This window comes from Camellia sinensis, chromosome 1, assembly GCF_055761805.1.
Source record: "Camellia sinensis isolate YWXY chromosome 1, ASM5576180v1, whole genome shotgun sequence".
In the NCBI taxonomy this organism is placed as follows: Eukaryota; Viridiplantae; Streptophyta; class Magnoliopsida; order Ericales; family Theaceae; genus Camellia; species Camellia sinensis.
The window spans coordinates 179,842,062-179,869,383 of record NC_138961.1 but is presented as its reverse complement, the minus strand read 5'-3'; the positions used below and the strand labels follow the sequence as shown (position 1 = coordinate 179,869,383).

Sequence of the window (27,322 nt, the reverse complement as noted above, 5' to 3'; positions counted from 1 at the left end):
TTACTCAACCTTAGAGTGCATCTTTCCCTGCCATTATGAGAATATCAATAGCTCTTCCTTGGGAAATTTAGAGAATCCAAAAAATTTGAATCAATAAACTTGTGAGGCCTATGGGAAATTTGAAATTGTTGGCGAAGGTAGTTGTTTTGAAGAAGATCACATGTTTTTACTTCTGGAATCTTTATCTCCAATTTGTTTTTGTCTTTCTATTCTAAAACCTTGCCAATCATATGATTATATAAAAATCTCAAAACATTAAAGGTTGGGACCATCTAAGCTTGTTGGTGGATAGTCTAAGAAGTTGGATAGATCAATGTTGATAGTCCCATAGATTGTATCTTTGATGGGAGTGGACCCTTCAATGATTGGCCAATTAGTTCATACACTTACAACTAGATTTGGACATCTGTCAAAATCTAGCAACTAAATCACCACGAATCCACCTGGATTTTTGTTATATATAATATTTCACGATTTTTCGTGTTAGTTAACCTTAATCATTTTATGATGAGGATTTGGGTTCCAGGTACTTTAAATTTGTGTCATGTACTTATGATTGGTATTGCAACTACATATATATGGGCAATAGTGTATTTTTACTTATTTAATTTTTTTTTTTTAATTGAGTGTCCTAACTAGTTTACGTGCATGTCAATTATTCTTACGCTGTGTTTGGTTGGAGGATTTGGGGAGGGATTTGGAAAGGAAAAGGGAAAAGGTGTGTGAAACTAGGTGAAATATAGTCATGTTTTATTCACATTTCACCATTTCCCTTTCCAAATCCTTCTTTAAATCTCTCAACTAAACACAACATTAGAGTTCTGCAATTAACAATCAAATAAATCTCTAATGACTCTTGAGGTGACTTGAATTCAAGATTTTAAATCTATCCTCAAGTCTTTATCACTTGATAATACGAATAGTAATATACAGTAAAAATTACAATGATAGACCCATATATATTTTTATAAGTTGTGAAATCAAGATCATCATCTAGTTATGGGGTTGCTTTCAGAAACACTCTATATTCCTCTATGTATCAGCCATTGTAACTCCATTAAAAAAATATGGAGTATTAAAAAATTCATTTTAAGTAAGAAAATGCTATTTGTATAAATATTGATATATATATATATATATATAAGCCTCTTTTGAGAAGGTAAAAAAAGGCAACTTATTAGTTTATTGATTAAAAAAACAAAAAAACAAAAACACTTTTAGTTTATTTTGGTGCCTGTTGAGTACTTAATAGTTAAAGTTACCAATTATTTGCAGGTTAATACAAATGCTGACGAGTCGATGAAGAAGTTATTTTGGCATTTGTTGAAAAAAAATGGAAAGAGTAGAAGGCTAGAGTTAAAAAAATGGGATATATGTCATTCGACAATGATGTTGATATGCTAACTCATCGACCCGAAAGAGTACATGAGCATCAATGGCGGAGCTTGCTCTATTATTGGGGCACTCGGAAGACACAGGTATCATTTAATGTTGCTAGTTAAATGAATTGTTTGTATTAAATTGTTTATTGAACTCTATTGTAATCTCATAAGATGAGTTTGTTAATTAATAAATTATCTTGTGTTTGTGTTCATATGTAATAGAAAAAAAGTACAAAAAACAAATAGATTCGGAAGAAGAAGACATTAAATCACATAACCGGCAAAAAACCATTCTTAGTTGCTTGAGTAGAGGTAAATAGTTTCTTTATATATCAAATTGAAATTGTATATTTTGATTTTGTTACTCATTTTTAATTGTGATTATAGGAAACAAATAAGAAGAATGGAGTTCCTGCAACTTGCTTAGAGGTGTGGATGGTTGGGTACTCAAAGGATAACAAACCAAGTACTGATAAAGTTGCTGAGGTCATAGTATGTAGCTTGGTTGCTTCTCTCTCTCACACACAGCTATGATTGCTTTCATGATTCTCTTATCAGTTTTGTTGATATAAATTTTATTGATGGCTAATTAACTAAATTGCCGACACAAATGAAGGAGCTTGGGATGCAATCCAATGCTACAGATGAAGAGATTATCACACAGGTTTGCAACTGAATGACATTGTATTGAATTGTCTAAATAGTATATGTCATCGTCATGCATTATAAGTTTCTTTAATTTGGGCTACAATGATCGTGATTATAAGTTTGTTAACTTTTCTTTCATAGACTGTGTGCTTGATGGGAGTTATTTAGAAATACAAGGAATTGGCCAAGTACAATCTTAGGCAGCTATCATCCAAACCATAGTTCCTTCCACACTTTTTTGGGTATTATTATAATTGGGAGTTGCTTTGTAGTTTTTGTCAGATGTTATCAAATCATTGTTAGGTTAAAGATTTTGATGAAAATCAAAAGATGAATGAAAGATCTTGGACCTGAGAGATGAGGAGTTGTTTTCTTTTAAATTATTTAATAACATGCTTATCATTCTAAAAGTTTAATGTAGCATAGCTATGTTTTTATTACCCCTATTAATTTTACTTCTGGAGGCTTTGTTAAGCTGTTTGACTAAGCAGTACTTGGAGTGAGGAGAGCTATAAGTTGTTGGAGTTGTCATCTTTTAGCCTATTTTCCTATGAACTCAATACTCCATTTAACACTGTTATTCATTATTGAGCTGAGTGTTCACTGTGTGGATTGAGTGATTTAGTTGTCCTATGTTGTGAGTTTGCTACAAACAGTGTTATATTGGTCCTTAATGCTATATTTCATATGTGTGCTCTTATAATTCTAGGTCAGCTTTATCTCTGTTGGGACATGAAGATATATGCATATGGTCTACATATTGTCCAGGTTGATGCTAGAGTGTATAGAGGAATGGATGGAATTTTGTTGGCTGGACTTTATTTTGGTTAGGATTCGGTTTTGTGGTCTTTTGAACTTGTTCATTATCCCTATTTCCTTTGTATATATGGATGTTGAACAAGTTATTCGGATCCAATCTTTTAGTTGCAGATCTGTTTAGGCTTTAGCCCTGTTTAGTTGTGGTAAGTCCTGGGATATGACCCTTGGAAACTTGTAAATTTTTTTGTTTTATTTTATGACTTATTCACTCAAAAAAAAATAAAAATAAATAAATAATACCTCTTTGGGGTATGGCCCATGGAAACTTGTAAATTTTTTTGTTTTATTTTATGAGTTATTCACTCCAAAAATAAATAAATAAATAAAAAATACCTCTTTGGTAGCTGGCTGCTTGTGTGATATTAGGTGAATATTTTTATCTGATTGTAATTCTGATCATATTTTAGAATCAGGAGAGAAAACAAAAAAAAGGTGGCGTTTTTTAAAAAATGCCACTAAATGACGTCATGATGAAGCGTTAGTCTGTGACAGAAATGAAAGCGGACGTAAAAGATTGTGGCATTTTAAAAAACAACATCTAATAGTTTTAGCGGCGATTTTCAAACATTGTAAAGCTATTATGGCGGCCGTATCAACAATGAAAATTTTAAATGTTGCAGTAACATTTTACGGCATTTTTCAAGCTTTTAGCGGCGTTTTAAAAATGCCGCTAAATTTTTAAAAAGCCACTAAAACTCAAATTTTCTACAGTGTTTCTAGCAGGACTTTTCAGTTTCTATTATTTTGTATTGTTATATCATATATGTCAGGCCCAATTTGCATTAGGCCTATGAGCAAAGATGGGCCCATACTGAATTGGTATTTAAGAAGTTCAGCCCAAGCTCGGGGTGAGAACTAAAAAACACAAGTTATTTACGCAAAATTATCAGCCAGTCCTATCTGTTAGGATTATTACCCAATAAATCTTTGAGTGAGATTTTTATGGATATATTAGTTTCAAAAATCCTACTTTTGCAGTCGAAATCATTAAAAAGTAGAGAATTTGTTGTGAAAATTGTGGATTAACAGATTAGTTTGTAAGGTTAAAATTGAAAACATCGCCCTGTTAATTTAAAGTAAGACTTGTTGGACATGTTTTATTAGTAGGATTATAGCATATGATTGAAATTGTTAGTCCATGGACTCATGATCCCATGTTTGATCGCAAATTTTATTAATCAGATTACATGTACGACGGACATTTAATCCAACGAAATCGACAAATTTTTAATATTGAGAGAGATTTAGAATCATAATTTTATGCAAGTGTGAGAAATCAATGCAGTGTGAGAAATTAGTGCAGTATGGAAATGGTAGTGTAGTGTAGAAGCAACAGTATGAGAATGACCGTGTAGTATTGGAATCAGTGCAGTTTGCTTACAGTATGTAAAAGTTAAAGGTTGATATTTTGTTACCTGATCTGCAGTGATTGTGTCAAAGAAGCGGCGAAAATAAGGGAAGCCTCGGTCTACGCGGTGGCGGCGCTCAAATCGGGAGTTGTAGTACCGGGTGCGGGGTACTAACAACTCGATCGGCCTCACCGGGACTGGAACTAGAAAGGTGAAATATGTGTAACAATACATGGATAAAGTAGATGAGCAGTTATGAATGAAACAAATAAGAAAATGAGAAGAAAATGAAATGCAAAGCCAAAATAAGCAGAAAAGATAGAATGAACAGAATGCACAGAAAAGGTAAATGTGGGGCATACCTCCCAAACCCTCCAATATCTACTGAGTGAATCCGCCTTACGGCGGGAGACGAAGCTCATGCGGCAGTATAAGGTGGCCAAGCCAGTGCCACCCCAATCATACTCTGTCACCTGGGGGAGGTGCACTAGTGCTCCTAGAAGGTATAACCCCCCGGTATTTTCCCTATTCGCAAATAGGGTAGTACCGAGGAGATACATGAGGAAGTCGTGGGTGTACTGGGTGACCTCATTTGTAGTAGTGGGCTGGGACTTAGAGAAATGATCGTAAAACCAGCTGTACCTCACCATCCCGTGACTGGTGATGTCTGGGATCACCCCAAGAAGCAGACGTTGTGCGGCTCTCTACTATGTCATGTCAGGTCACTTGGGATCGGGCCGCCAACTCCAACCCGCAGGCCGGTGAGCATCGAAAATCATACGAGGTCAAAGACAACTCCTCGATCAATGAGAAGTGGAATGAATCTATAGTGTCAACGACTCAGCCTTTACTGTATGAGCCCTGAGCAGAAGGGCCCAAAACTAGCTGCATCAACTAGTGTGTGGACCTCCGCGGGTAGTCTCTCATACCAGCGCCGGGGGTCGGATATGGATCCACATCTGCCAATCCTCCTGGCTATCACTCGCAAATGGGAAATATATGGCATTTAACTAGTGGTCTGATTGTGAGATTCAACAATGCATTAAAACAAAGGAAAGTTGCTTACCGTGGAGGTATCACTGGACAAGTGCTCATGGGCTCTCGCAGCAAGATGTCCTTGTCTATCTCAGGGATGAGGCCCTTGAATCTCAAATACCACCTAGGGGTGTAGCATGTCTGCGTGGTAGGGAGGTGGCCGCGTCAAATGGCCTATCAACGAGGGAAGGCAACGCAGGAGCATCCTCGGCCTCCATATCCGCGCCTAAGGTGTCCCCGATACCAATGGCGGGGTTCGGGATGGGAACGTCATCACTAGCCATAGAGAAAGGTGGAGGAAATGAAGAGAAAGCAAGAAGAATGTAGGGCCTAAACCCAAGGAGAGAGAAAATGAGAGGGAAAAGTGAAAACATGAGAGTGAGGAGAGTGAGTACACAAAAGCCAAGAAAACCCATGAGAAACAAGGCAAAAACAATGAGAAACCCAAAAACTTGACCGAATCAAAATCCAATCGGTTCAAAATATAGAGGGGAAGGTTTCGAAGAAAAAAATGACGAGGGCTGTTGGATATTGCAAGGAAAAGCGGAAATCTAGAGAGAGAGAGAGGGGAGCTAGAGAGATAGAGGAAGGAGTTTTAGATGAGAGGGTGTGAGGAAATAGGGTTTAAGTTTGTTTTACACAAACAAATCGTGCGGAATGCCTGAAACTGCCCCTACTGCTACTCAGTTCAGTTTTGTTTCTTTTTCTTTCTCTTCTTTCTTTTATTTATTTTATTTATTTCTTGTATTATGGAGTTTCAAGAAAACCAAAAGAAAAAAAAAAAGAGTTGAAAGAGAAAAGAAAAATGAAAAAGAGAAATTAAAGAACATAAAAAAAAAAAAACAAAAAAAGAAAAGAAAAGAAAAGTATGAAAAGAGTGGAAAAGAAATGAAAGAATTTTTGTTCATTAGGATTTATTGTATGAATGCATGATTTGATTCATAATTTGTTTGTTTGAACTCATTTATTTTAACTCATAGTTTAAGTCGCAATTTGATCTGTTTAAATTTGTTTAAACTGTTCTGTTAGTTTATAAATTGTTTTGCCTAAATTGTCTGTTCTGTTATATCGTAAACAAATGATATTGTATGTACGGTTCATTCAGAGGAGTTCGAGATAAATCATTCGTGCCACAGTAAATTCATTATCTATCTCACAACCACATTAAAACGCGGTGCGTTGTGTTCATTGTTTCAACACATTGGCAAATTGGCTTTCGCTTTACTACACTGCTTTGATTGTTTTGATTTTACTTATGCGATTTGTTTGTTCTTTCATCAATCCAACCTTTCCTCCTCTCGTGTGTGACATGTTAGGATTGCACCTTCGGTTAAAAACATCAGGTCCGCCCGGTGTTTACACCACCTTTCCTCCTCTCGTGTTTCACACGCTAGGATTGTACCTTCGGTTAAAAACAACGGGTGCACCCGTTGTTCACACCACCTTTCCTCCTCTCGTGTGCAACACATTAGGATTGTACCTCAGTTAAAAACATCTGGTGCGCCCGGTGTTCACACCACTTTACCTCCTCTCACTTGTGATGCCTTAGGATTGTTCAATTCGGTTAAAAATGGTAGGTCTCCCTGTTTGTTCACACCATCTTTCCTTTACGCGTGTGTAACGTGTTAGGATTGTACCTTCAGTTAAAAACATCGGGTGCGCCCGTTGTTCACACCATCTTTCCTCATATCGCGTGCAACGCATTAGGATTGTACCCTCGGTTAAAAACATTGGGTGTGCCCGGTGTTCACACCACCTTTCCTCCTCTCACGTGTGACGCGTTAGGATTGTACCTTCGGTTAAAAACATCAGGTGCACCCGTTGATCACACCATCCTTCCTTCTCTCGCGTGTGATGCGTTAGGATTGTATCCTCAGTTAAAAACAGTAGGTGCACCTGTTCGTTCACACCATCTTTCCTCCTCTTGCGTGTGATGCGTTAGGATTGTACTCTCGGTTAAAAACATCAGGTGTGCCTGTTTGTTCACACCACCCTTTCTCCTCTCACATGCAACACGTTAGGATCTCAGTTGAGACCTCGGGTGCGCTTGATGGTTATGTCGCCCTTCCCCCTTTTCTATGCGAGGCGTAGTTAGGTTTGCATTTTCTTACATCCTTTCTACGTGAGACGTAGGTTGGTTTGTGCTTTTTTTGTATTTTTCACGCGAGGCTTGCCTATTTATTCACTTCGTTCCATGTGAAACATAGTGAGGTTTATTTTGCTTTGATTTGTATTTTTATTCAAATGTTGCATTCTTGTCTAGATTGTTGCATTGTTTCATTGCTTCATTTACATTGTATTTCATTGCATTGTTTCATTGCATGACCATAAGTTATTTGTAGCATTTCGTTTTTACATTTTTCCCTCGAGTTCAATCTTTGCATTTATGTTGTGATTTCTTGCTTGAGCCTTGCGGCCTTGTCAAATGGGTCGTCTCCGGACTTCGACATTCACTCACGTCACTTTATGATTTCGAGCTCTGTCAAAGAGGGGCAACTGTGGACACCTTATTTTTGACCGTCCGCAAGGCTTGAGCGCTTTGTTTGGTACACTCGATGATGAAAGTGATGTTGTGCGTAGTTCGAGGTCACAATGAAGTGGCCATGTTTATGCTCCGAAACAACCCCAAACCTCCCATATTCCCACTAATTATACCCAAGAAATCCATTTTCACACATTGTGTCACCCTATGTTGAGGCTGAAACAGAAAAACAGGGAAATGCATTGAGGCCCGGCCATGGCTATTGAGGGCCGGTTGTGCCTTATTAGCGAGAAACACTGTTCTAGGCGGGAGGCTGCTAGCTGTCCATTTTTGAAGATATTTATGATATTTTTGACTCAAATTCTATAAAAAAATGACCATATATCTCTGTTCTGAGGGTTAAAGAGTTTCAAGAAAGCCTTTATACCACTTTGAGAGCTCTATTTTCTCCTTCTTCTTATGCAAGCAACACTTCAAGCTAACTTATCACCTTGAACCTATATCCATACACCATACATGCCTTCATACCTTAGCTTAGGAACCTTGGTTGAACCTTGAACACCATAATTCAAGCTTGAGAGTGTGTTGAGACTTAGCTTGGTTCATAATCAAATGCTAACTTCTTTGAGAGGTATAAGCTTGCTATCTTCCCTCTTGCATTTATTTCTTTCATTTGCTATATAATTCTTGTAGTTTTATGTTGCTTTGATTCTATTCTAAGTGTTTGAGTTTGGGTTTGGAGAGCTACCAAAAGGATAGAGAGAGTTTACACTCTTTCTACACCTTTACCTATAGCTCAAATCCTTACTTTCACACTCTTTCTCTTTGTTCTCTACACTGATTTTCAGAGTTAAAGAAGGGCTAAAAATTATACTTTGAGGTTTCACAAGTGGAGAGATTAGCCACCCCTCCATATTCTTGATTACTAGTCTTGTTTTCTCTCTTTGTTGATTAGCTTTTTAGGCTTTTTTTCATGCATTTTTAGCCACTGTTTTTTATCATATAAGGGCTATTTTAAGGTTGTTCTAAGTTATTTAAATAATTCATGCTTTGATTAGCTTAGTTGCTGTCTCATAAGTTTGTCTCCATAGCTTGTTGTCCATTGTTCTTAGCCGTTCTTCAATTCATTTCCATTTACGGACCTCATTTTAATAATCGACTTGCCATTCATCTCTTTCATTTGAAAATTATTTCACTTAGTTAATGGTTATTCAAAACATGAACTAGCGATTTACGCTTAATGGCTTAATCTCTATGGATGTTCATTGCCAACGGTGTAGTCTCTTTTTCATGTTGAGAATCACCACCCATTTGACATGTTTCTCACTTAGTGGACGTAACAGTCATCTTGGACTTAATGGATTAAAGGATGGAAAAGACTAATGAATTTGTCTTAAAATGAACCAACTCACATAAAGAAAATGAGTTATGTTGCTTGGGATTTGGCTGGATGTTATGCCAAATCCATTGTGTCAAGAGTTGTCTTACATCAATTCATGATGTTTTGATGGATCCTGAAGTGTCTCTACCTCCCTCTTTGAGTTCACTCCATGATAGGAGGGAGGGGTGGTTATAGTTCCTATCATTTATTGATTTTTGTGCAACTTGTGTATCGAAATCATCAAGCAATCAACTTGCTCATTGATGGTCTTGGAAACGATTCCAACCTTCTCTCGACACTTTCCCATGATAGAGAAGTGTATAAGGGACAAACAGAGTCCAGAACACTCTGTCTGCACTGTTTTCACTTCAGAGCACAAAATAGAATTTCACATGAAATTGAGGCACGGTCGGCCTTATTTAAGCCCGATAGGGCTTCATTGAGGGCCGACCGGTCATTAATGTTTGGTTAGCAGTGTATTTTCGCAGAAAACAGAGGGCAGTGGCTGAAGGTGAAACAGAGCAAGCCAAGGCAGACAGTGCTGTTCTGAAACCTTGTGCATGCAACCCTTGTGTATTAATGGTCTATGCATTATTGTAATTAATTAATTTATTAGTCTTGTTATCATTAGTCTTGTTAATTTGTAATTATTATAGCTAGTTAGCTTAGATAGTTAATTTTACTTATCATGGTTATCCTTGTTGTAGTAGCATAGTTAGCTAGTTACTTCTTTAATTTATTCATTCGGTTTTGAAATAAGTAGTTTAATTCGGACTTTCAAACTTTGACTCGCACCCTCTTGCACGAGGGCAATGTTGTAATAAATTGCATGTCTTCCAACCCCATTTCTTTCTCTTTTTTACTTACTTGCTTGCGATGGTTAGTTTAGAAACATCACATTTCGTTTGCATACTCCATGTTTTGCATCCATTGTCTTACATGCATCCATGGTTCAGCTCATCATGCTAACCTAATATCAAATATTCAAACTCATTACTTGACTACGTGCCTTATAGCATGTCTTGAATAAAATTAGATGCCATGCTCATAACCCAGTCCATAAAATACATAATATGTGCGTTACATTAGTCATATTGCATAGTTAGGATCATGAATTTTTCTGACTCTTTCACCTTTTTTTACTTGCAGTACTAGGCGAGCATTTACTTACTTTAGCATATTGCATTTAATGTTAGTGCTGCCATGTCTAGTATGTCTACTATGAGACTAATTGCTTAAATGATATAACTGTTTGAATGTCTGTGGATGAAGGCTAGTTGCCTAAATTGGGACAAATTGATTAATGTGCATACAAACTCAGCTTTTCAAGTGACGCGTATAAAAAAAAAATTCAAACATGCATGAAATGTTCTAATTTTTGCAAATTAGTCTATACTTGTGTGCATCACATAGTAATGTTAGGCTAATAACTAGAATAAGAGCGTATAATGCAAACACAAATTATATCATGATTAGTAGAGGTCGATCTTTGATCGAACAAGTGGGGTGCTCAATTTATGACCTTCCCCTCTCATACCTAAGTTCCTGAGCCAAGATACTTTGGTGATGACGGACTAATGGCCTTTGGCACGAGTCTTGGGTTTCTTAAATTTTCCAAAAACATTTAGGTGGCGGCTTTGAAATCTGGCAAAGCAGTCCATTTTTGGCATTTGATTCAAACATTGATTTTCCAAAAAGAATTGTCGAATTTGGACTCTTTGGTGTTTATCTGTTTCATATTGTACTTGTGAGATCAAATTCAAAACCACAGGTGGAGTCCGAACTGTAGGGCTTATTCATCTTCTGAAAGGAGTACGAAAAGTCGAGCTACATTACTATAACAGGCAACTTATGTTGTTTGTTAGGGTTGCCTCGCCCATATCCAAGTTTGCAGCCTCAAGTACTCTTGAGCAATCTGCTAGGAAGCTTTTCATTGTTTTCCTTGATTTCATTGTGAGATTGCTATCTCATTTGGATTGATTTGTATACATCAAGGAACTTGTCACAATTTAACCATCAAGAGTGTCCATTGGTGGATTCCAAGAAGTTGAGCTTGGATGCTCTGAAGGAGTTCAAAGCAACTCATAGTTGTGGATTCAACTTGGGTGTTGTGGATTCAACATCATGTTATTCAATCCCGAGATGAAGGCATTGGTGGAAGCGACACAAGGAGTGGAAGACAATACGAGAGTGAGTTGGGTTATTGTTTGTACTCTTGTGTAGTTTCATTATCTTCATAGTGGATCGTTTAGTGGCCTTTGGCCGTGGTTTTTTATTTTTTATATATTTATTTTTTTGTCACAATTAGAGGTGTTTCATTTGTGCCTTCTCCACTTTAAATCTCTTGTGTAGATTTATCTATTGTGAAACAACAATCTAAATCACTTTTGTACGTGCTAGATGATTTAGATTGTTAGTTTTGTGTGTTTGGGATTTATTGCAATTAAATCTATATTGAATCATGAATCACTTAGATTTTTCAATTGGTATCAGAGCAGGTTACTCGTTCTTTGATTACTTTTAAAGCTATAGGAGTGTATTTTTTGTGATTTGTATTTACGGATTCAATTCGTGAAGGTAATTTAACCCATAGACCACCTTTACTTGACGGAACAAATTACTCATATTGGAAAGCTCATATGAGGGTATTTTTAAAATCCATTGATGAGAAAGTTTGACATTCTGTTATCTATGGGTGGAGTGAACCGGTATTGATTATTGAAGGTGTTGAAATTCCCAAACCAATTGATAAATAGGATACAATTGTTTATCAAAACTCGAACTGGAATAGTAAAGCTCTCAATTCCCTCTTTTGCTCCATTACCCAGGAAGAGTTTCGTCGTATTTGTACTTGTGAGGTAGCAAAAGAGACTTGGGATATTCTTGAAACGATTTGTGAGGGTACCACTTTTGTTAAAAGGTCAAAACTTCAACGTCTCACCTTAGCTTTTCAAACTCTTTTTATGCGAGAGGATGAAGCATTGGATGAATTTTATGCTAAACTCAATGATATTGTGAATTCCTATTTCACGCTAGGTGAAAAAATCCCTAAATCTCGAGTCATTGGAAAAATTTTGAGGTAATTACTCAATAGATTCCAATCAAAAGTGATGGTTATAGAGGAGGCTTAGGATGTTGATAACCGCAAGCTTGATCAATTGGTTGGAAACTTGCAAACCTTTGAGGCAAACTTGATTTCAAAGAAAAAACAAAAGGAAACAGTGGCCTTTTCTAGTACTTATGAGGTTGCAAGGAATCATAAATTGATCTAGAGTCCAAAATGACGGTTTTATTTATAAAATAGTTCAAACTGTTTTTTAAGAAAAAGAAGCCTAATTTCAAGGAATCTAGTTCCAAGGATAAGGGTAATGATAAACTCAAATTTGTTTCAAAACTCGAGAAAAAGATAATGAGAGGACAATGAGTCAAATATTATGAATGCCAAGGGTTTGGGCATTTGGCTCTTGAATGACCTTCCAAGAAAAACAAAAAGAAAGTTTACATTTTGACTTGGGATGATGATAGTGAATTTGAGCAAGAGGCCGATAAAGCATACTTCGGAGAAGATGGTGAGAGTACCTTCATGGCATTTTATTCCAATGTTCCTCAATCTACTCCAAGGCTTGTTCAGTTTGCAAGAGGTGCCAACCTCTATCGTGCTCTTACTTGTGATAGGAGTAACTATTCATTCTGGAAATGTAGAATAAGTGTGCTTCTTCAAGCTTGGGATCCAGAATGTTGGCAAACAATTGAAGAAAATATTGAAGCTCCATTTGTGATTGATCCTGTCACAAATCAAAAATATAGAAAAGTGGAGTGAAAGTGAAAGAGTTGATATGGATAGTAGTGAACGTGTCTTGAACACCATTAGAGAAGCTCTTTCTGAAGAAGAACAACAATGCATCTTTTATTGAGTTAATGCTAAAGATTCTTGGGATGTGTTATTGCAATTCCATGAAAGAGCAGAATCATCTTCACAAGCCTCTAGTTTCTCTCGCTTCAATGCTCTAGTTGCTCGACTGGATAGACTGAGGTGGGTGAGAATCAAAGGTAGGATGTAGTTTTATCTGTGAATGTTGTTGATAATGAATCTTCTGAGAGTGAAGATGAAATAGATAGTGAAGAACTCCAACAAGCTTATGAAAACTTGTACACATAATCTCTAGACTTGTCAAAGTTTAACGACAAACTCACTGTCAAATTCAAAGCTTGTGAAACTGAGAACGACAAATTAAAAAAGGAGATATCTGAGAAAAGGAATGATGTTATCAAGATCGCTAATGATCGGCAAGCCCTCACTGCAAAACTATTGATGTGTGAGACTAAGCGAAATGAGCTTTAGAAAATTTATGTAATCTATGAAGAAAATATTGAAACTCTCAAGATGTCTCAAGAAGCTTTAGAGGAACTTGTCAAAGAGAAAGAAGAATAACTCAAGAGTGCAAAGGCAAAAATTGATCTATGGAACAAAGGGTCAAAGATATTGGAGGATATCATTGGGTCTCAACAAATTAGTTTAGACAAGAGCGGGATTGGCTATGGAGGTCATCAACCGCAGTATCGAAATGCCTCCACATCTCATGATAAAAGAACTCAAGGAAAGGGAAAAGAAAAAGTGCAATATGGTGATAATTTTCAACATCAACCCAAAGCTGGTATGAATGGTGAAAAGGAGGTAAAACTTGTTTTTATTGGTCATCATTGTGGTAGGTATGGCCATATTCATCCTTATTGTTTTAAGTTGTTTGCTAGGGTGTCTCAAAGAGGTAGAAGAAATCCTAATAGCTCGTGAGTTAGGAGACAACCCTACATGTTAAAGTGGAATACCACGGCTCACAATGGTACTCTCAATGCCAAGACATTACCCAAGAATCGTGATGATCCTTCTCTAGTCCAGACTAGAAGAGTGTGGGTAAGAAAAAATTACTTGTCTTGTTTTGTTGTTCACACTGCTTATAAAGCGCGTGACTCGCATATGTGGTATCTTGATAGTGGCTTCTCTCGTCATATGTCCGATGACAAGTCCTACTTCATATCTCTTGAAAATTATGAAGGATGAATTGTCACATTTGGAGATGGAAACACCTCTAGAGTCATTGGTAAGGGCTCCATAAGTGCTCCTGGTCTACCTAAAGTGCTCCGGGTCCACCTAAATTGGATAGTGTGTTGCTTGTTGATAGACTTAAGGCTAATCTTTTGAGCATTAGTCAAATGTGTGACTCACACCATGAGGTATCATTTTCAAAAGATAAATGCGAGATTTTGGACAAAAACGGAAATACTATTTTGCATGGCGTGTGCACATCAGACAATTGCAGTGGTATTAACACAACCAGTGATCTTACTTGCCATTCAGCCACCATAAGCAATCTTGACTTGTGGCATCAACGTTTAGGTCACATCAACTACAAAGACCTAACTAAGATCGCCAATAACGAACTTGCACGAGGAGTGCCAAAATTGAGTAAGTCTTTGAACCTTGTGTGCAGGCCATGCCAATTGGGCAAGCAAACTTGTGCTTCACACAAGAAGGTGAATAGCTTAATGACCAAGCATCCTCTTGAGTTGGTTCATATGGATCTTATGGGTCCCACTTGCACTAAGAGCATTGGACGTAAAAGATATATTTTTTTCTAATCGTTGATGATTTTACACGCTTTACTTGGGTTAATTTTTTATGTGAAAAATATGATACTTTTGATGCTTTCAAGTCATTGGTCCTAAAGATCCAAAATGGACGTGGGGATACCATTGGGCGTATCACTAGAATCTGAACTGATCATGGTTGTGAGTTTGAAAATAGTTATTTTTTAGATTTTTGTGATATGCATGACATCAAACATGATTTTTTTGCACATACTACTCCATAGAAAAATGGTGTTGTTGAGAGGAAGAACCGTGTGGTTCAAGAAATGGCTAGAGTTATGCTTTCGAGCAAGAAAGTTCCTCTCAATTTTTGGGCCGAAGCCTTAAATACAGCGGTTTATGTTGTAAATTGTGTATATTTGAGGCTTGATACTTTGAAAACTCCTTATGAGCTGTGGAAATGATTGAAACCCAATGTAAAATACTTCAAAACTTTCAGGTGTAAATGTTACATTTTCAAAGATAGAGAGCCTTTGGGCAAATTTAACTTCCGTAGTGATAACGGTATTTTTCTAGGGAATCCAACTATAAGTAGAACCTTTCGTGTTCACAATCCACGTACATTATCTATCATGGAATCTATCAATGTGGTTATAGATGACACAAGTTCTCCGATAGCATCTCTACACAAGGATGAAGAAGGTAATCCTCAAGCACAGAATGTGGCTACTTCAAGCCAAGAGAAAACTCAAGAGGTGAAACAAACACCATATCATTTTTCACGTCCAAATACTATAAACATTCTAGGAGGTTTAACCTTGTCCAATCTCATCTCCTCATCTCCTATTTTGGAGCCATTGTCAAGGGTGAAGCTGAATCTTCCAATTCAAAAAGTGATAGAGAGTGTCACCGATTGAATGAAAACCTGAAGGCAAATTTGGGAAGAGGTATCGCTTGTGTGTTATGTTTATAAAATTGAACCTAAAAACATAAAAGAGGCCCTACATGATGATTGTTGGGTAAATGCTATGAATGAAGAATTGGGTCAAGTTGAACGTAACAAAGTTTGGATGCTTATTCCTAGGCCGAATGATGTTAACGTGATAGGTATCAAATGGATTTTTAAGAATAAATCTAATGAGAATGGTATTGTCATTAGGAACAAGGTTAGGTTGGTTGCTCAAGGCTACATGCAGGTTGAAGGGGTTGACTATCATGAGACGTTTGCCCATGTTGCACGTCTCAAATCCATTCGCATTTTACTTCTTGTTGCATGCTTTCTTGGTTTCAAACTTTTTCAAATGGATGTTAAAAGTGCTTTTCTAAATGGGTGGTTGAAAGAGGAAGCCTCTATTGAGCAATCAAAGGATTTCGAGGACCTTAAATTTCTCAATCATATCTACAAGTTAGACCAGGCTTTGTATGGATTGAAACAAGCCTCTCATGCTTGGTCTGATAGATTGACCTCTTTTCTTATTGACAATGATTTTAAAAAGGGTAGCGTGGACAAGACCTTATTTGTTAAACATATTATGTCACAAATTCTTGTTGCTCAAATTTACGTTGATGATATTGTGTTTGGATCCACATCTGAATCTTTTGTTAAGTATTTTTGGATTGCATGACACGTGAATTTGAAAATGAGCATGATAGGTGAGTTGTTTTTCCTTTTAGGTCTTCAAATTAAACAACTGTCATCTAGTGTGTTTGTGTCTCAAACTGAGCATGCAAAGAATCTTGTGTCTATGTTTGGTCTTGAGTCTGCTAAACCTACCCATACCCCGATGAGAACAACTCTTCATCTGTCTAAAGACTCCTCTGGCACTAATGTTGATTATACTCTTTATATGAGCATGATAAGAAGTCTTTTGTATCTTACAACGAGTCAGCCTGATATTGCTTTTAGTGTTGGTGTCCTTGTCCGCTATTAAGCTAGTCTTAAGAAGTCCCATCTTCTAGCTGTCAAGTGCATTGTCAAGTATGTAAGTGGGATTTTGTGGTATGGGATCTGGTTCTCTTCCAGCACTACATCCAAAATTACCGGGTTTTTTGATGTCGATTGGGTAGGGTGTGCGAATGATCGCAAAAGCACATTTGGGGGTTGTTTTTATCTCAGCAACAACTTGGTTGCATGGCATAGCAAAAAGTAAAATGCCATCTCTCTTTCGACCGTCGAGGCAGAGTAAATTACTATAGGGAGTTGTTATACTCAAATGATTTGGATGAAACAAATGCTTCATGATTATGGTTTAGACCAGAGCACACTCAGCCTATTCTGTGATAACATTAGTGCCATCCACATTTCCTGCAATCCGGTTCGTCACTCTCGTACCAAACATATTGACATTAGTCACCATTTCATCTGAGAGTTAGTTGAAGAGGGTCTCGTTGTTCTTGAACATGTTACTACTGAGCATCGAAGAGCTAACATTTTTACAAAATCCCTTGATCTTCTTAGGTTTGAATTCCTTAGAAAGATCTCGGGTGTAGTTCTCATTGACTAGATTGTCTCTTGTTACATAAGTGGTTGTGGGTAAACTCATTTTGTATGCAAGGGTCAAATAGCTGCTTGTTTTTCTGCTCATGATGAATGTACATGCTTGTTTGCTTCATGAACTCATTATGTACATATCCTTGAGTTAAGCATTTGCAGGGGTTTCCGCATAAGTGATCAAAGTTCTCTATGGACTTCTAGCTTGGGATCTAGTGCATTTGATGGGAAATTGACCTTTTGCCAGCATATCATAGGTGATGTTGAGTCTCTTAGCCACCATCCATCTTATTGCACTTCCATGGCTTTTCCCTATTTTCTAATGATCTCAAAGCATGAGGAAATAGCTACCTCAGAGGCACCAACCAGGCTTTCATTATATATTTCCATTCGTCTCTAGTTTGGCTTTTATAATCTGAGCGTGAAAGCCATCGGTGAGTGCCCTCAAAAAATTGATTTCCTTGACTGATGGGGAGCTTTCATACTTACTCAACAAATACCCCTTGATCACTGGTTGTTTGACTTTTCTTAGTTCTGCTCAAACTTTCTTGCTGGAGGACTAGCCATCTGATCATTACTAGGATTAACCTTAGCGGGTGTGGACGTTTAAGGATTGCACTCACACTCACACACACAAACACACACACACCCCTTCATATGAGACTTCATGATTGGACTTAAGCTGGGTATTCATGTATTGACAAATGCTTGATTTTCAAAAACCTCGCCTTGCTTGCTAATGATTTCATATTCACATTATCTATCTTGCAAGTTTGACGGTCTTATGATGTATAATTATCCCATCTTAGTATCACATTAGTGTTATCTTTACCAATACATTTTTGTTTCAGGTGATACTCTATTGGATGAGTGATTTTGGATGCTTAGAAAGGTGTGTTTGAGGACAAAGAGATGTATCTTGTTTTCTTGACATCGCTTGAGCGATGCTTCTTGCGCTCGAGCGGTAAAACTTTCCTCATAGTATTTTTTCAGGTGTTTCAAACTCTTGAGAGGCGCGTTTCTGTGCTCTCGAGCGATGGCTTGCTTGTTAGTGGGTTCGCTCGAGCGGTATGCACTGATTTAAATAGTTCTGTCTATCTTCTCTCTCTTCACTTTTTCTCTGAATCTCTATTTCTCTCTTCTCTCTCCTAGGGCATTAGGTCTCTCTCTGTTTGTCCTTCCTCCACGCGATCTCTCTTGATTTCTTATTTCACCTAGTGATTTTGATCACTTATTGGTAAGTTTTTCTTCTTTTCTTATTATTATTATTTTTTTTTTCATTTTTGGTTCATTTATTCTTCAAAATGTAGTTCCTTGTGGTTTATTTCTTGGTGGTTCTTAGTTTTTATTTACATATCCCTTGCCCTCTTGCTTCATTGTGTTAATGTTCGAGGATTTCTGATATTTTTATTGTGTTTCTTTTATTATATTTTTGAGGGTCTTCGAATAATTTAATTCTGTGTGTTCTTTTCCTATCTTTAATGTAATGTACGCTTCATTTTTGTTTATTTATTTTTGTTTTCCCTTGTTTATATCTGTTAAAAAAAAAACAGGTGTACACTGTTATTTGCTTTGGTAGTTTATGCTTCATCTTATGTCTTCCACTCAGTCACTATATCATGCTGATAATTGTTATATACACTTGACTTGCTAACCCTGTACACAGTAGATTGCTTTGGTGGGTTGTTTATTTAGGCTTTTGAGGGGTGTCCTTGGTGGGGGTTTCACTGTGCCTGTTTGTTTCTGTCTGGGGGGTTGGTCTATGGGTTGTCTGTGTTCCATGTCTTTTAGTTCTAGCTGTCATGGCAAAATCATCTAAACAGTGCAGGTCTTCTGGGTCCCATCTTGCCTATAACACAAATCTTTTTCCATCAAAAGAAAAAGCCATCTTTTATCGAAATTTCTACAAGTCGATGACCGTTCATCTAGAACGAAATGTCCAACCCTCTACTTTTGAATCTATTTCCATTTGGTCGCTTTTTGATGCCTTGGGTGGTGATCTTGTTCTTCACTTTTCCGGCCAACAAAATGTTAGTTGGATCCAGAAATTTTATTGCAACATCCACTCCATTGATAAAGTCTCCACTTCTTTCAAGACTCAGGCCCGCTCCAAGGAAATCTTTGTCAATACAGAATACATTCAATTCTTTCTCAACATTCTTCATGTGCATAATTGTCATTTTCCTTTTCTTGCCACTCGCAATGTTGATTTTGACATGGTGGCTTCTGAAATTTGTGTCACACCTTAGCCTTGGATTACCAGGGCTCTTATTCGTCAAATGAACTTTTTCCATGTTTTCGTCTTTTGAACATCATTGTCTGTGTCAACATTTATGTCACTACCTATAGTTTCAACATGTCTCAGGACCAAGGTTATGTCCTCTATTGTATAGATCGTCGTCTTCCTATTGATCTTCTCGAAATGATTGTCGAAAAAATGACTTTTATGTTTGAAGGAAAAAAAATATTTAGGCCTTCCTTATGGTTGTCTCATCAATCGAATACTTGAGTCTATCCCAGTCCCCTCATCTTCAGACGACGACTTTGCGTGTCCAATCAAACCTATCTCCAAAAAGACGGTGTCTCAAAGTCAAGCCCATGTTAAGGAGGCTTTGTCTGGGGTGGGTGGTTCGGGTGTAGGTGAGGACCAAATAGATAAAGATGCTGAGTTGGATACTGTAGCTACTGGTGAGGGAGAGCAGGCTCTCCCAGCTCATTCTATTCGGGACAATTTCGCCAAATAGAGCAAGCCATGTTTGCGCTCTTTGATAGCTTGAATGCTTGAATGGACGTCTATGATGTTCGGATCACGGATCTAGAGGCATCCACTGATGCGTGCCTTACTACGTTGGAGGCCTATACTGGGCGGATTGAGCATGCCGTGGATCAGTCCTCTCTTAAGTTTGCCCAGATTCTTTCTATGCTCTAGATGCAACAGTCTCCACCTCCACTACCATTTCAGTGATGTTGCTTTGATCTCTTATGGACACATTTTCTTTATTATTTTTCTTTTATTTTATTATTATCTATTGGACATGTTTTATTATTATCTCCTCCTGTTCGGCCACATTTTTGTAGTTAGCATATTATGTGTTCTTAGTTACTCTTTGCTGGCCTTGTTCGTTGTTATTTTGGGATTGTTTAGTTTTCTTTCTTTATTTTTATCCCTTTGTCTCTCCCGAACAAAAAGGGGGAGTATGATATGATGATGATAGCATGTTGTGTTTTGGTTTTGGCTTCATATATTGCTGCTAATCATTTTTGGTTTTGGTTTTGGATTTATATCTTGTTGCTAATCATTTTCCTGTCCTTTCTAGCACTTGTGCGTTATTTGTTTTCTTTGCAGGATAGTTCTCATCGCACGATGTTTAGATTGGTTAGGTTGTTATTTGGTTTGTGTCTCAAAGTGTGTGTTTGTTAGGGCAAAATGTTAGATGTGTTTTGTTCGAGAATTGACAAAGGGGGAAATTGTTAGGTCTCTTTTGTTGTCAATTCTGTAGACAATCACTTTTCAAATGTAAACTTTGTCCTTTGTTTTCTCTTGGATTGCTCGACCAACCACTGCATCGCTCAAGCGAAGAATCCTTGCTCTTCGTACTTCAAGCCCTTTGCAAAACTTCTAAGAGCTTGCTTTCTTTGCTGGAGCTCACATTCAGTGGCTTGAGCGAAGGCACTTATGTGCATGCGCGTTCTAGACTCACTGCTTGAGTGAACATTCCTTCGCTCGAGCGGCTTGTGCGACCCTGACTGCTATAAAATGCAACTTATCTGAGTTTGCAGTCTCAAGTACTCTTGAGCAATTTGCTAAGGCACTTTTCATTGTTTTCCTTGATGTCATTGTGAGATTGCTATCTCATTTGAATTGATTTGTATGCATCAAGGAGCTTGTCTCCATTCAACCATACATGTTGAGCCTGGATGATTTGAAGGAGTTCAAAGCAACTCATAGTTGTGGATTCAACTTAGGTGTTGTGAATTCAACACCGTGCTATTCAATCTCGAGACGAAGGCGTTGGTGGAAGCGGCACAAGGAGTGGATGACAATACTAGATTGAGTTGGGTTATTGTTTGTACTCTTGTGTAATTTCATTATCTTCATAGTGAATTGTTTAGTAGCCTTTGGCTCGTGTTGTTTATTTATTTATTTATTACAATTGTAGATGCTCTAATTATGGTTTTTCCACGTTAAATCTCTTGTATAGATTTATTTATTGTGAAACAATAATCTAAATCACTTTCATACGTACTAGATGATTTAGATTGTTAGTTTTGTGTGTTTGGGAATTATTGCAATTAAATTTATATTGAATCACGAGTCACTTAGGTTTTTCATATTCAATTAAAATATTTATTTTAAAAAAAATTAAAGAAAAATTTAACAAATTTCATCTCATAAAAAAAAGCAAACAAAACATTAATATTTTGTCACATGCATAATGCATTGGGTATATATATATATATATATCACATTATGGTGCTCCTAGAGTATGGTCATGTGGTGCTATATGGGTGTTGTGATTGATGGAGAAAATGAAACTCATAGTTTTGTATTGGATGATTGAAGAATATGACGTGGCATACATATAGAATGATTAGAGAAAAGTATAAACACAGGAACACCAATGATATTTCGTTGGGTATGACTTTGACGATTCACATTTAATAAGGAACCATTTGTTTGTCCTAACCAAAAAGGACCAAGAAAGAAAAAGAAAGAAAATGACATTTGTTATCTTATGGAATGAATTTCACAACTTTTTCATCTACTAAATTTTTTATATTGTCTAAATTTAAATATACAAATTTGGATATTTGCCTTGTCATTACTATAACTTGTAAAAGGTGATGTTGTAAAATCAATACATCAATGACATATTACATGATATTTAACGGACTTGGTTTCTCTCCATTTGGATTTATCAACTGGAGAGTGTTGTTAGGCCTCTATAGGTCCACTATGGAGGTTGCATCAATGATCTAAATCATTCAATATATAAAAGCCTAGTACTTCTTTTATGCAAAAAATCAGGTTGATCGAAAATAAATAGCTATTTGATTAGATTACATTTATGTCAACAACAAATGTGATCTTATTAAATAGTTATTGATATCCGATCAATGTGATTTTTTCTAAGGATGAAGTACTTGACGAACTTTACACATCGAACGGTCTAAATCATCGATGCGGGTTCTGTGATGGACCCACGAAGGCTCAACAACTCTCACCAATCCAATTTGGACTGGAGAGAAACCTCTCTTATATTTAAAATGGAAAATTTTACAATATACATAGTGTTAGTGATAGTGTCTACTGTATGCCCCAGTTATGATCTTTGTGTTATTTGGTTATAATTTATTATGGTGTTAGTTATAACTCATTGTGATTATTATTTTAGTTATGAAAATGTTTTTGGTTATACTATATGTAACGTTTGATTATGACTCAATATTTTTTATTTAGTTATGATTGAAAAGGATTAGTTATAACAAACATCATACTTTTGCATATGACACACTAAAAATAAGATATGAATCGAAACATAACCCTATTTAAAATTGGAAGATTTGATGAGAATACCTTACAATTTATTTTTACTAATATGAAAACACAGAAAGTAGGGAAATTTTATTTTCACATGCTCTTCGTCTCTGTTTACAAACTTAATGAAATAAATAAATAAATGACCATATTTACCATGTAGCAAAATGACCACAATGGACATTAATACACACTCTGTAAATTAAATTCAGATTTTCTCTGTACGCATCTTTAAAAAATAATAATTCTTAGTATGCATCTTTTGAAAATACAAAAACTAAAACCTAGTTCCTCTATTGTTTCTCACTTTCTCTATTGTCCTTCATTGCTTGCTACACTTCATTGTGAGTTCAACTATGAGATTGAGTTTCAATCTGCATAATAAACAATATTATTTGTTCATATAGTCCACAATGGAACAAAATTTGCAAAAAAGAAAATAAAAAATATGGGTTGTTTTGAACTTCATGAAGTTCATAACATGTGTTCATACACAAACAAATGTTCAAACGCTTTATGAAACTCAAGATTGAACTCAACCATATGTTCAAACGCTTTATGAAACTCAAGATTGAACTCAACCATATGAAATGTTAGGTTTGGTAGGGTAGCCAAATGAACGACTCCGTGTTCTTTGTCCCTTAGATCTAAGATGAGGTTTGTCTATTTCTTACCGTGTGCACAAAAATTTTGAAAGTACGAAATTGAATAAATATAAAAATATCAAAGATCAACTAACAAATATTTATAACAAATTCGAGAGTACATAACTGAAAATGTTAAACAAATTCGGAAATCAAGTTTCTAACAGAAGACTTAAATTCGGTATTACAGAATCGAAACTTTACAAAATATTCAAAAGTAACCAACCGAATAAACCCTTTTTATTCGAAAAACCAGTACCAAATGAGCAAAACCAATTTTCTTCTAAGAAAAAACAATCGTTTATGGAAAATGAGAGATAGATGGTTTAGGGAGATAAAATCCGGTATCGAAAAAAAAAAAAATCAATGTTGAACATTAATCAAATCTTCAAATGGGAGGGAGATACACCTTCAACAATGCAATGGAGCTCAATGTAGGTCTTCAATGGAGTTGTGTTTTGCTGGAAGATGGGTCTTCACCGTGTGAGGGTGTGTAGCTGTGTTACAAGGTGGGTGGAAACCCTATTTAGGTGGTATGTGTACAAGATTTGAATTAGGGCAATGATTGGAACTTGTAGTGTATGGAATGAGAATAATAATATATAACTAAATTTATAAGTGTTTGAATTGAGATATAATGTGTACAAAGATAAAATGATGTGTGGAAATAAAATTTTCCTAGAAAATATCTTCCTAAAGTACTGTCTAACCCCATTCCTGACCAAGATACCCTTTATTGTTAAGGTTGTGGAGAATCAACATTCTATGTAGTTTTGGAATTATTTCCAAATTTTCAAAATTCAATTTTTTTTTATAAAAAAAAAAATCCATTTATGATAAAATTAGTATTTTTGAAATCTTTTTAATGAGATCTATCAATCAAGAACCATTATGAATATAAAATGTTGAATAAAAGAACTTAATAAAATTAATCTATTTTTGCTATTTTGAATAAAGAAATTGCATTGTATCAAGGCAGAGAAAGGCAAAGAAATTTATAAGGTCAATGATAAACAACTCCGGTTGGTAGCTCGAAATATCAGAGGGTCGAATGGCTCGAAATCTCAAAACGACGTTGTTTTAGGGTTTTTTTTGTATTTTCTTACCGGAAAGAGAATATTTTCGACCCATTCGACCCTTCACTTTCGAGCTACCAGTCATTTTCCAATGATAAAAATGGAAATAATGGGGAAGAATTACAAAATTAAGTATATAATTTAAAATTGTAGCCTAAATTTTTCAAAGTAAGAAATTTGAAGCCAATTATCAAAATCTCCTTCAACAAACAAATTTCTTTGTTTGAAATATAAATGATTTTTTTTAAAAAAAAATTGAAAAAAAAAAGGACTTTAAAAAAACATAACAATCCATTTCTTCATTATGCATGTTCTTCGAAAGGGAAAAGACAATAAAAAACAGGCCCCCACATCTTCCAATAATGACACAACTACTGAATCTTATAATTTTAAACTAACTGGTAGTCGTGGACTATAACAATGATTCATCCCACTAAAAACATCACCACTAATAGCACTAATGCATTAAAAAAATAAAAAAATAATAAAAAAAATACAACTCCAAGACCAAAACATCACATCATTAATGACGGGACCCACTGCCACCTAATTAGTGGGAGCACTAATTAGTGCTCCCAAGCATTTTTCTCGTGGACTAAATACAACCACCGATTTAGTGAAATGATGTGTACCGATTTCCCTACCTAATAATTAAAACACACTCATAAAAATTAGAATAAAATATCAATAGATCTCGGATTTAATTTCTCATCAAATTTTATTAAAAATAAATCATAATAAAATCGTCATTAAAAATTATTTTTTGTGATATTTTTTACACGTCTCTAAAAATTGATAATTGTGGATTTTTTTTTTGGTCACAATTTATAAATTGTCTCTAAAACTTATAATTAGTGACTTTTTTCTGTGACGAATTTTTCAAACTATCGCTGAAAGTTGAAAATTAGTAATCTTTTTTTTGCGATAATTTTTTTAAACTGTCGCTAAAACTATAATTAGTAACATTTTTTTGTAACAATTTTCAAACTGTCGTTGAAATTTAACAATTAGTAACATTTTTTTAATAATATTTTATGAAAAATATTATTAATTCTCATAAAACTGATTGATCCATCTATTAAGACATATATGCAAATCCCTCTAAAAATCATTTAGTGTTGAGATAGTGAAATCTACCACCTTTTTGTCCCTTTTTAAGAGACAATTGGACAAATCTTTCACCATGAACAGAGTGTAGCAATAATCTAAAACCACCAAATAACTTCTCCACAAAGATAGAATATTAGGTACCTAATCAATTTAGAGTTTAGATTTTGATAAAGTTAAAAATCTCAACTTCATGAGTGAAGTTGACATATCATGGAACTAATCTAAACAACTTCTCCACAAAGATAGAATATCAGGTACCTAACATTGCTCATCAATTTAGAGTTCGGATTTGATAAAGTTGAAATCTCAATTTCATGAGTGTACTTGACATATATAGAACTAATCTATATACATGTTAAAAATGAATGTGCATAATAAAAGTCATGAAATTTTTAAGTTTTGAAATAACAAAACAAAACTAAATGCGACATTAGCAATACCCATTTGAATAAGATAAAGGGGGAAATTGTAAATAAAACAAAATAAAGGAGAAAAAACCTATGGTTTGACTCGTGTAACAAAATACCTTGAGCTTTTAATTTTATCAATTTAAACTCTAAATTTTTGGTTTGTTTTCAATTTCAACTAATTGCCTATTTTCATTAAGTTAAATCGATAGAAAAGTGAGTATTTTAGTTATTAAACTAATGAAAATAATTATTTTAAATATCATATATATACCTATATTAGTTTAATGACTAAAATACCGGTTATTTTTTTTTTTTTTTTTTTTTTTTTTTTTTTTTAACGTAAATAGACAAATAGTTTAGATTGAAAACAAACTAAAATTTTATGGTTTAAATACATAAAATTAAAAGTTTAGAGTTTATTTTGTTAAAAGGGTCAAACTTTAGAATTTTTTAGTTTTTACTTTTGTAATTGTCCTTAAAATAAATTATCTAGCGTTTTTGAGACATGGTTAGCTGGTTACTAAAAGATTTGTGATTAGTGGAGAGGGTGAAGCCAACAATTTTGTATTGGGGCATGAGGCATAATGGTTGGTGGTGGATAACATTGTCATGTGGTGCACTTATGACACCTAATAATTGACGCTTCTCAATTCCTTTACCCTTTTAATAAAAATAAAACAGTCATATACACATAAATGTTCTGAAAATAGAATTTTATAAGTTATAAATTATAAAGAAGGACTTAATTGAAGGGGTTTTTATTAATAAGTCCAATTTAGAAGTGTTTTAACCTAAGAAGTCTATGAAGGAATTTTTTAACTCATTTAGTCCCATGTATGTATAGTTTTATTCCATAAAGTCCATTTTCTAGATTTACACTATTTTCTTGGACACTTAGGCCTTTATATTTAATTTGATACCCTTATAAATATTTTTTCAACGATTAACAATTTAATGATGTGAACATTTATATTTTAAAATTCACATTTATAGGAATGTAAATTGGCCCGTGGGCGGCTCGAAACCCGCTCGCGAGCCAGGGCGGGCCCGGCCCGTTGACAATGTGAATATTCACATTGACATGTTAAAATTCACATTAATAGGAGTGTAAAATTGGCCCCCGTCCCGTGGCGACGCGAAACCCGCCAGCGGCCCATGGACGGCCCGGGGTGGGCCCGGTTCGGCCCGTTGACAATGTGAATATTCACATTGACATGTTAACATTCAAATTGATAAGAATATAAAATTGGGCCGCAGCCTATGGGCGGCCAAAAGCTCGCCCGCAGCCCGGGGCGGGCCCGGCCCGACCCGTTGACAATGTGAATATTCACATTGACATATTAACATTCACATTGATAGGAGTGTAAAAT

At 35.7% G+C, this 27,322-nt stretch overlaps 1 protein-coding gene across 3 annotated transcripts; it reads left to right on the top strand.

Moving 5' to 3' along the window:
- The first annotated feature begins 819 nt into the window (after positions 1-819).
- LOC114298936 (uncharacterized) lies at positions 820-21,288 on the top strand. Of its 3 annotated transcripts, XM_082889688.1 has the most exons (6): positions 820-1,478; positions 1,770-1,874; positions 1,999-2,046; positions 18,025-18,065; positions 18,167-18,241; positions 18,326-21,288. In XM_082889688.1, the coding sequence occupies exons 1-6, from the start codon at positions 1,365-1,367 to the stop codon at positions 18,372-18,374; spliced, it is 432 nt and encodes a 143-aa protein (XP_082745814.1). In that variant the 5' UTR covers positions 820-1,364; the 3' UTR covers positions 18,375-21,288. The 3 variants fall into 3 exon arrangements, 2 of the variants coding, with proteins under 2 accessions (XP_082745814.1, XP_082745818.1); XM_082889692.1 differs by lacking the exons at positions 18,025-18,065; positions 18,167-18,241; positions 18,326-21,288 and adding an exon at positions 2,740-18,018; XR_014341373.1 differs by lacking the exons at positions 18,025-18,065; positions 18,167-18,241; positions 18,326-21,288 and adding an exon at positions 1,605-1,694 and having other exon boundaries at positions 1,770-2,610.
- Positions 21,289-27,322: the final 6,034 nt, after the last annotated feature.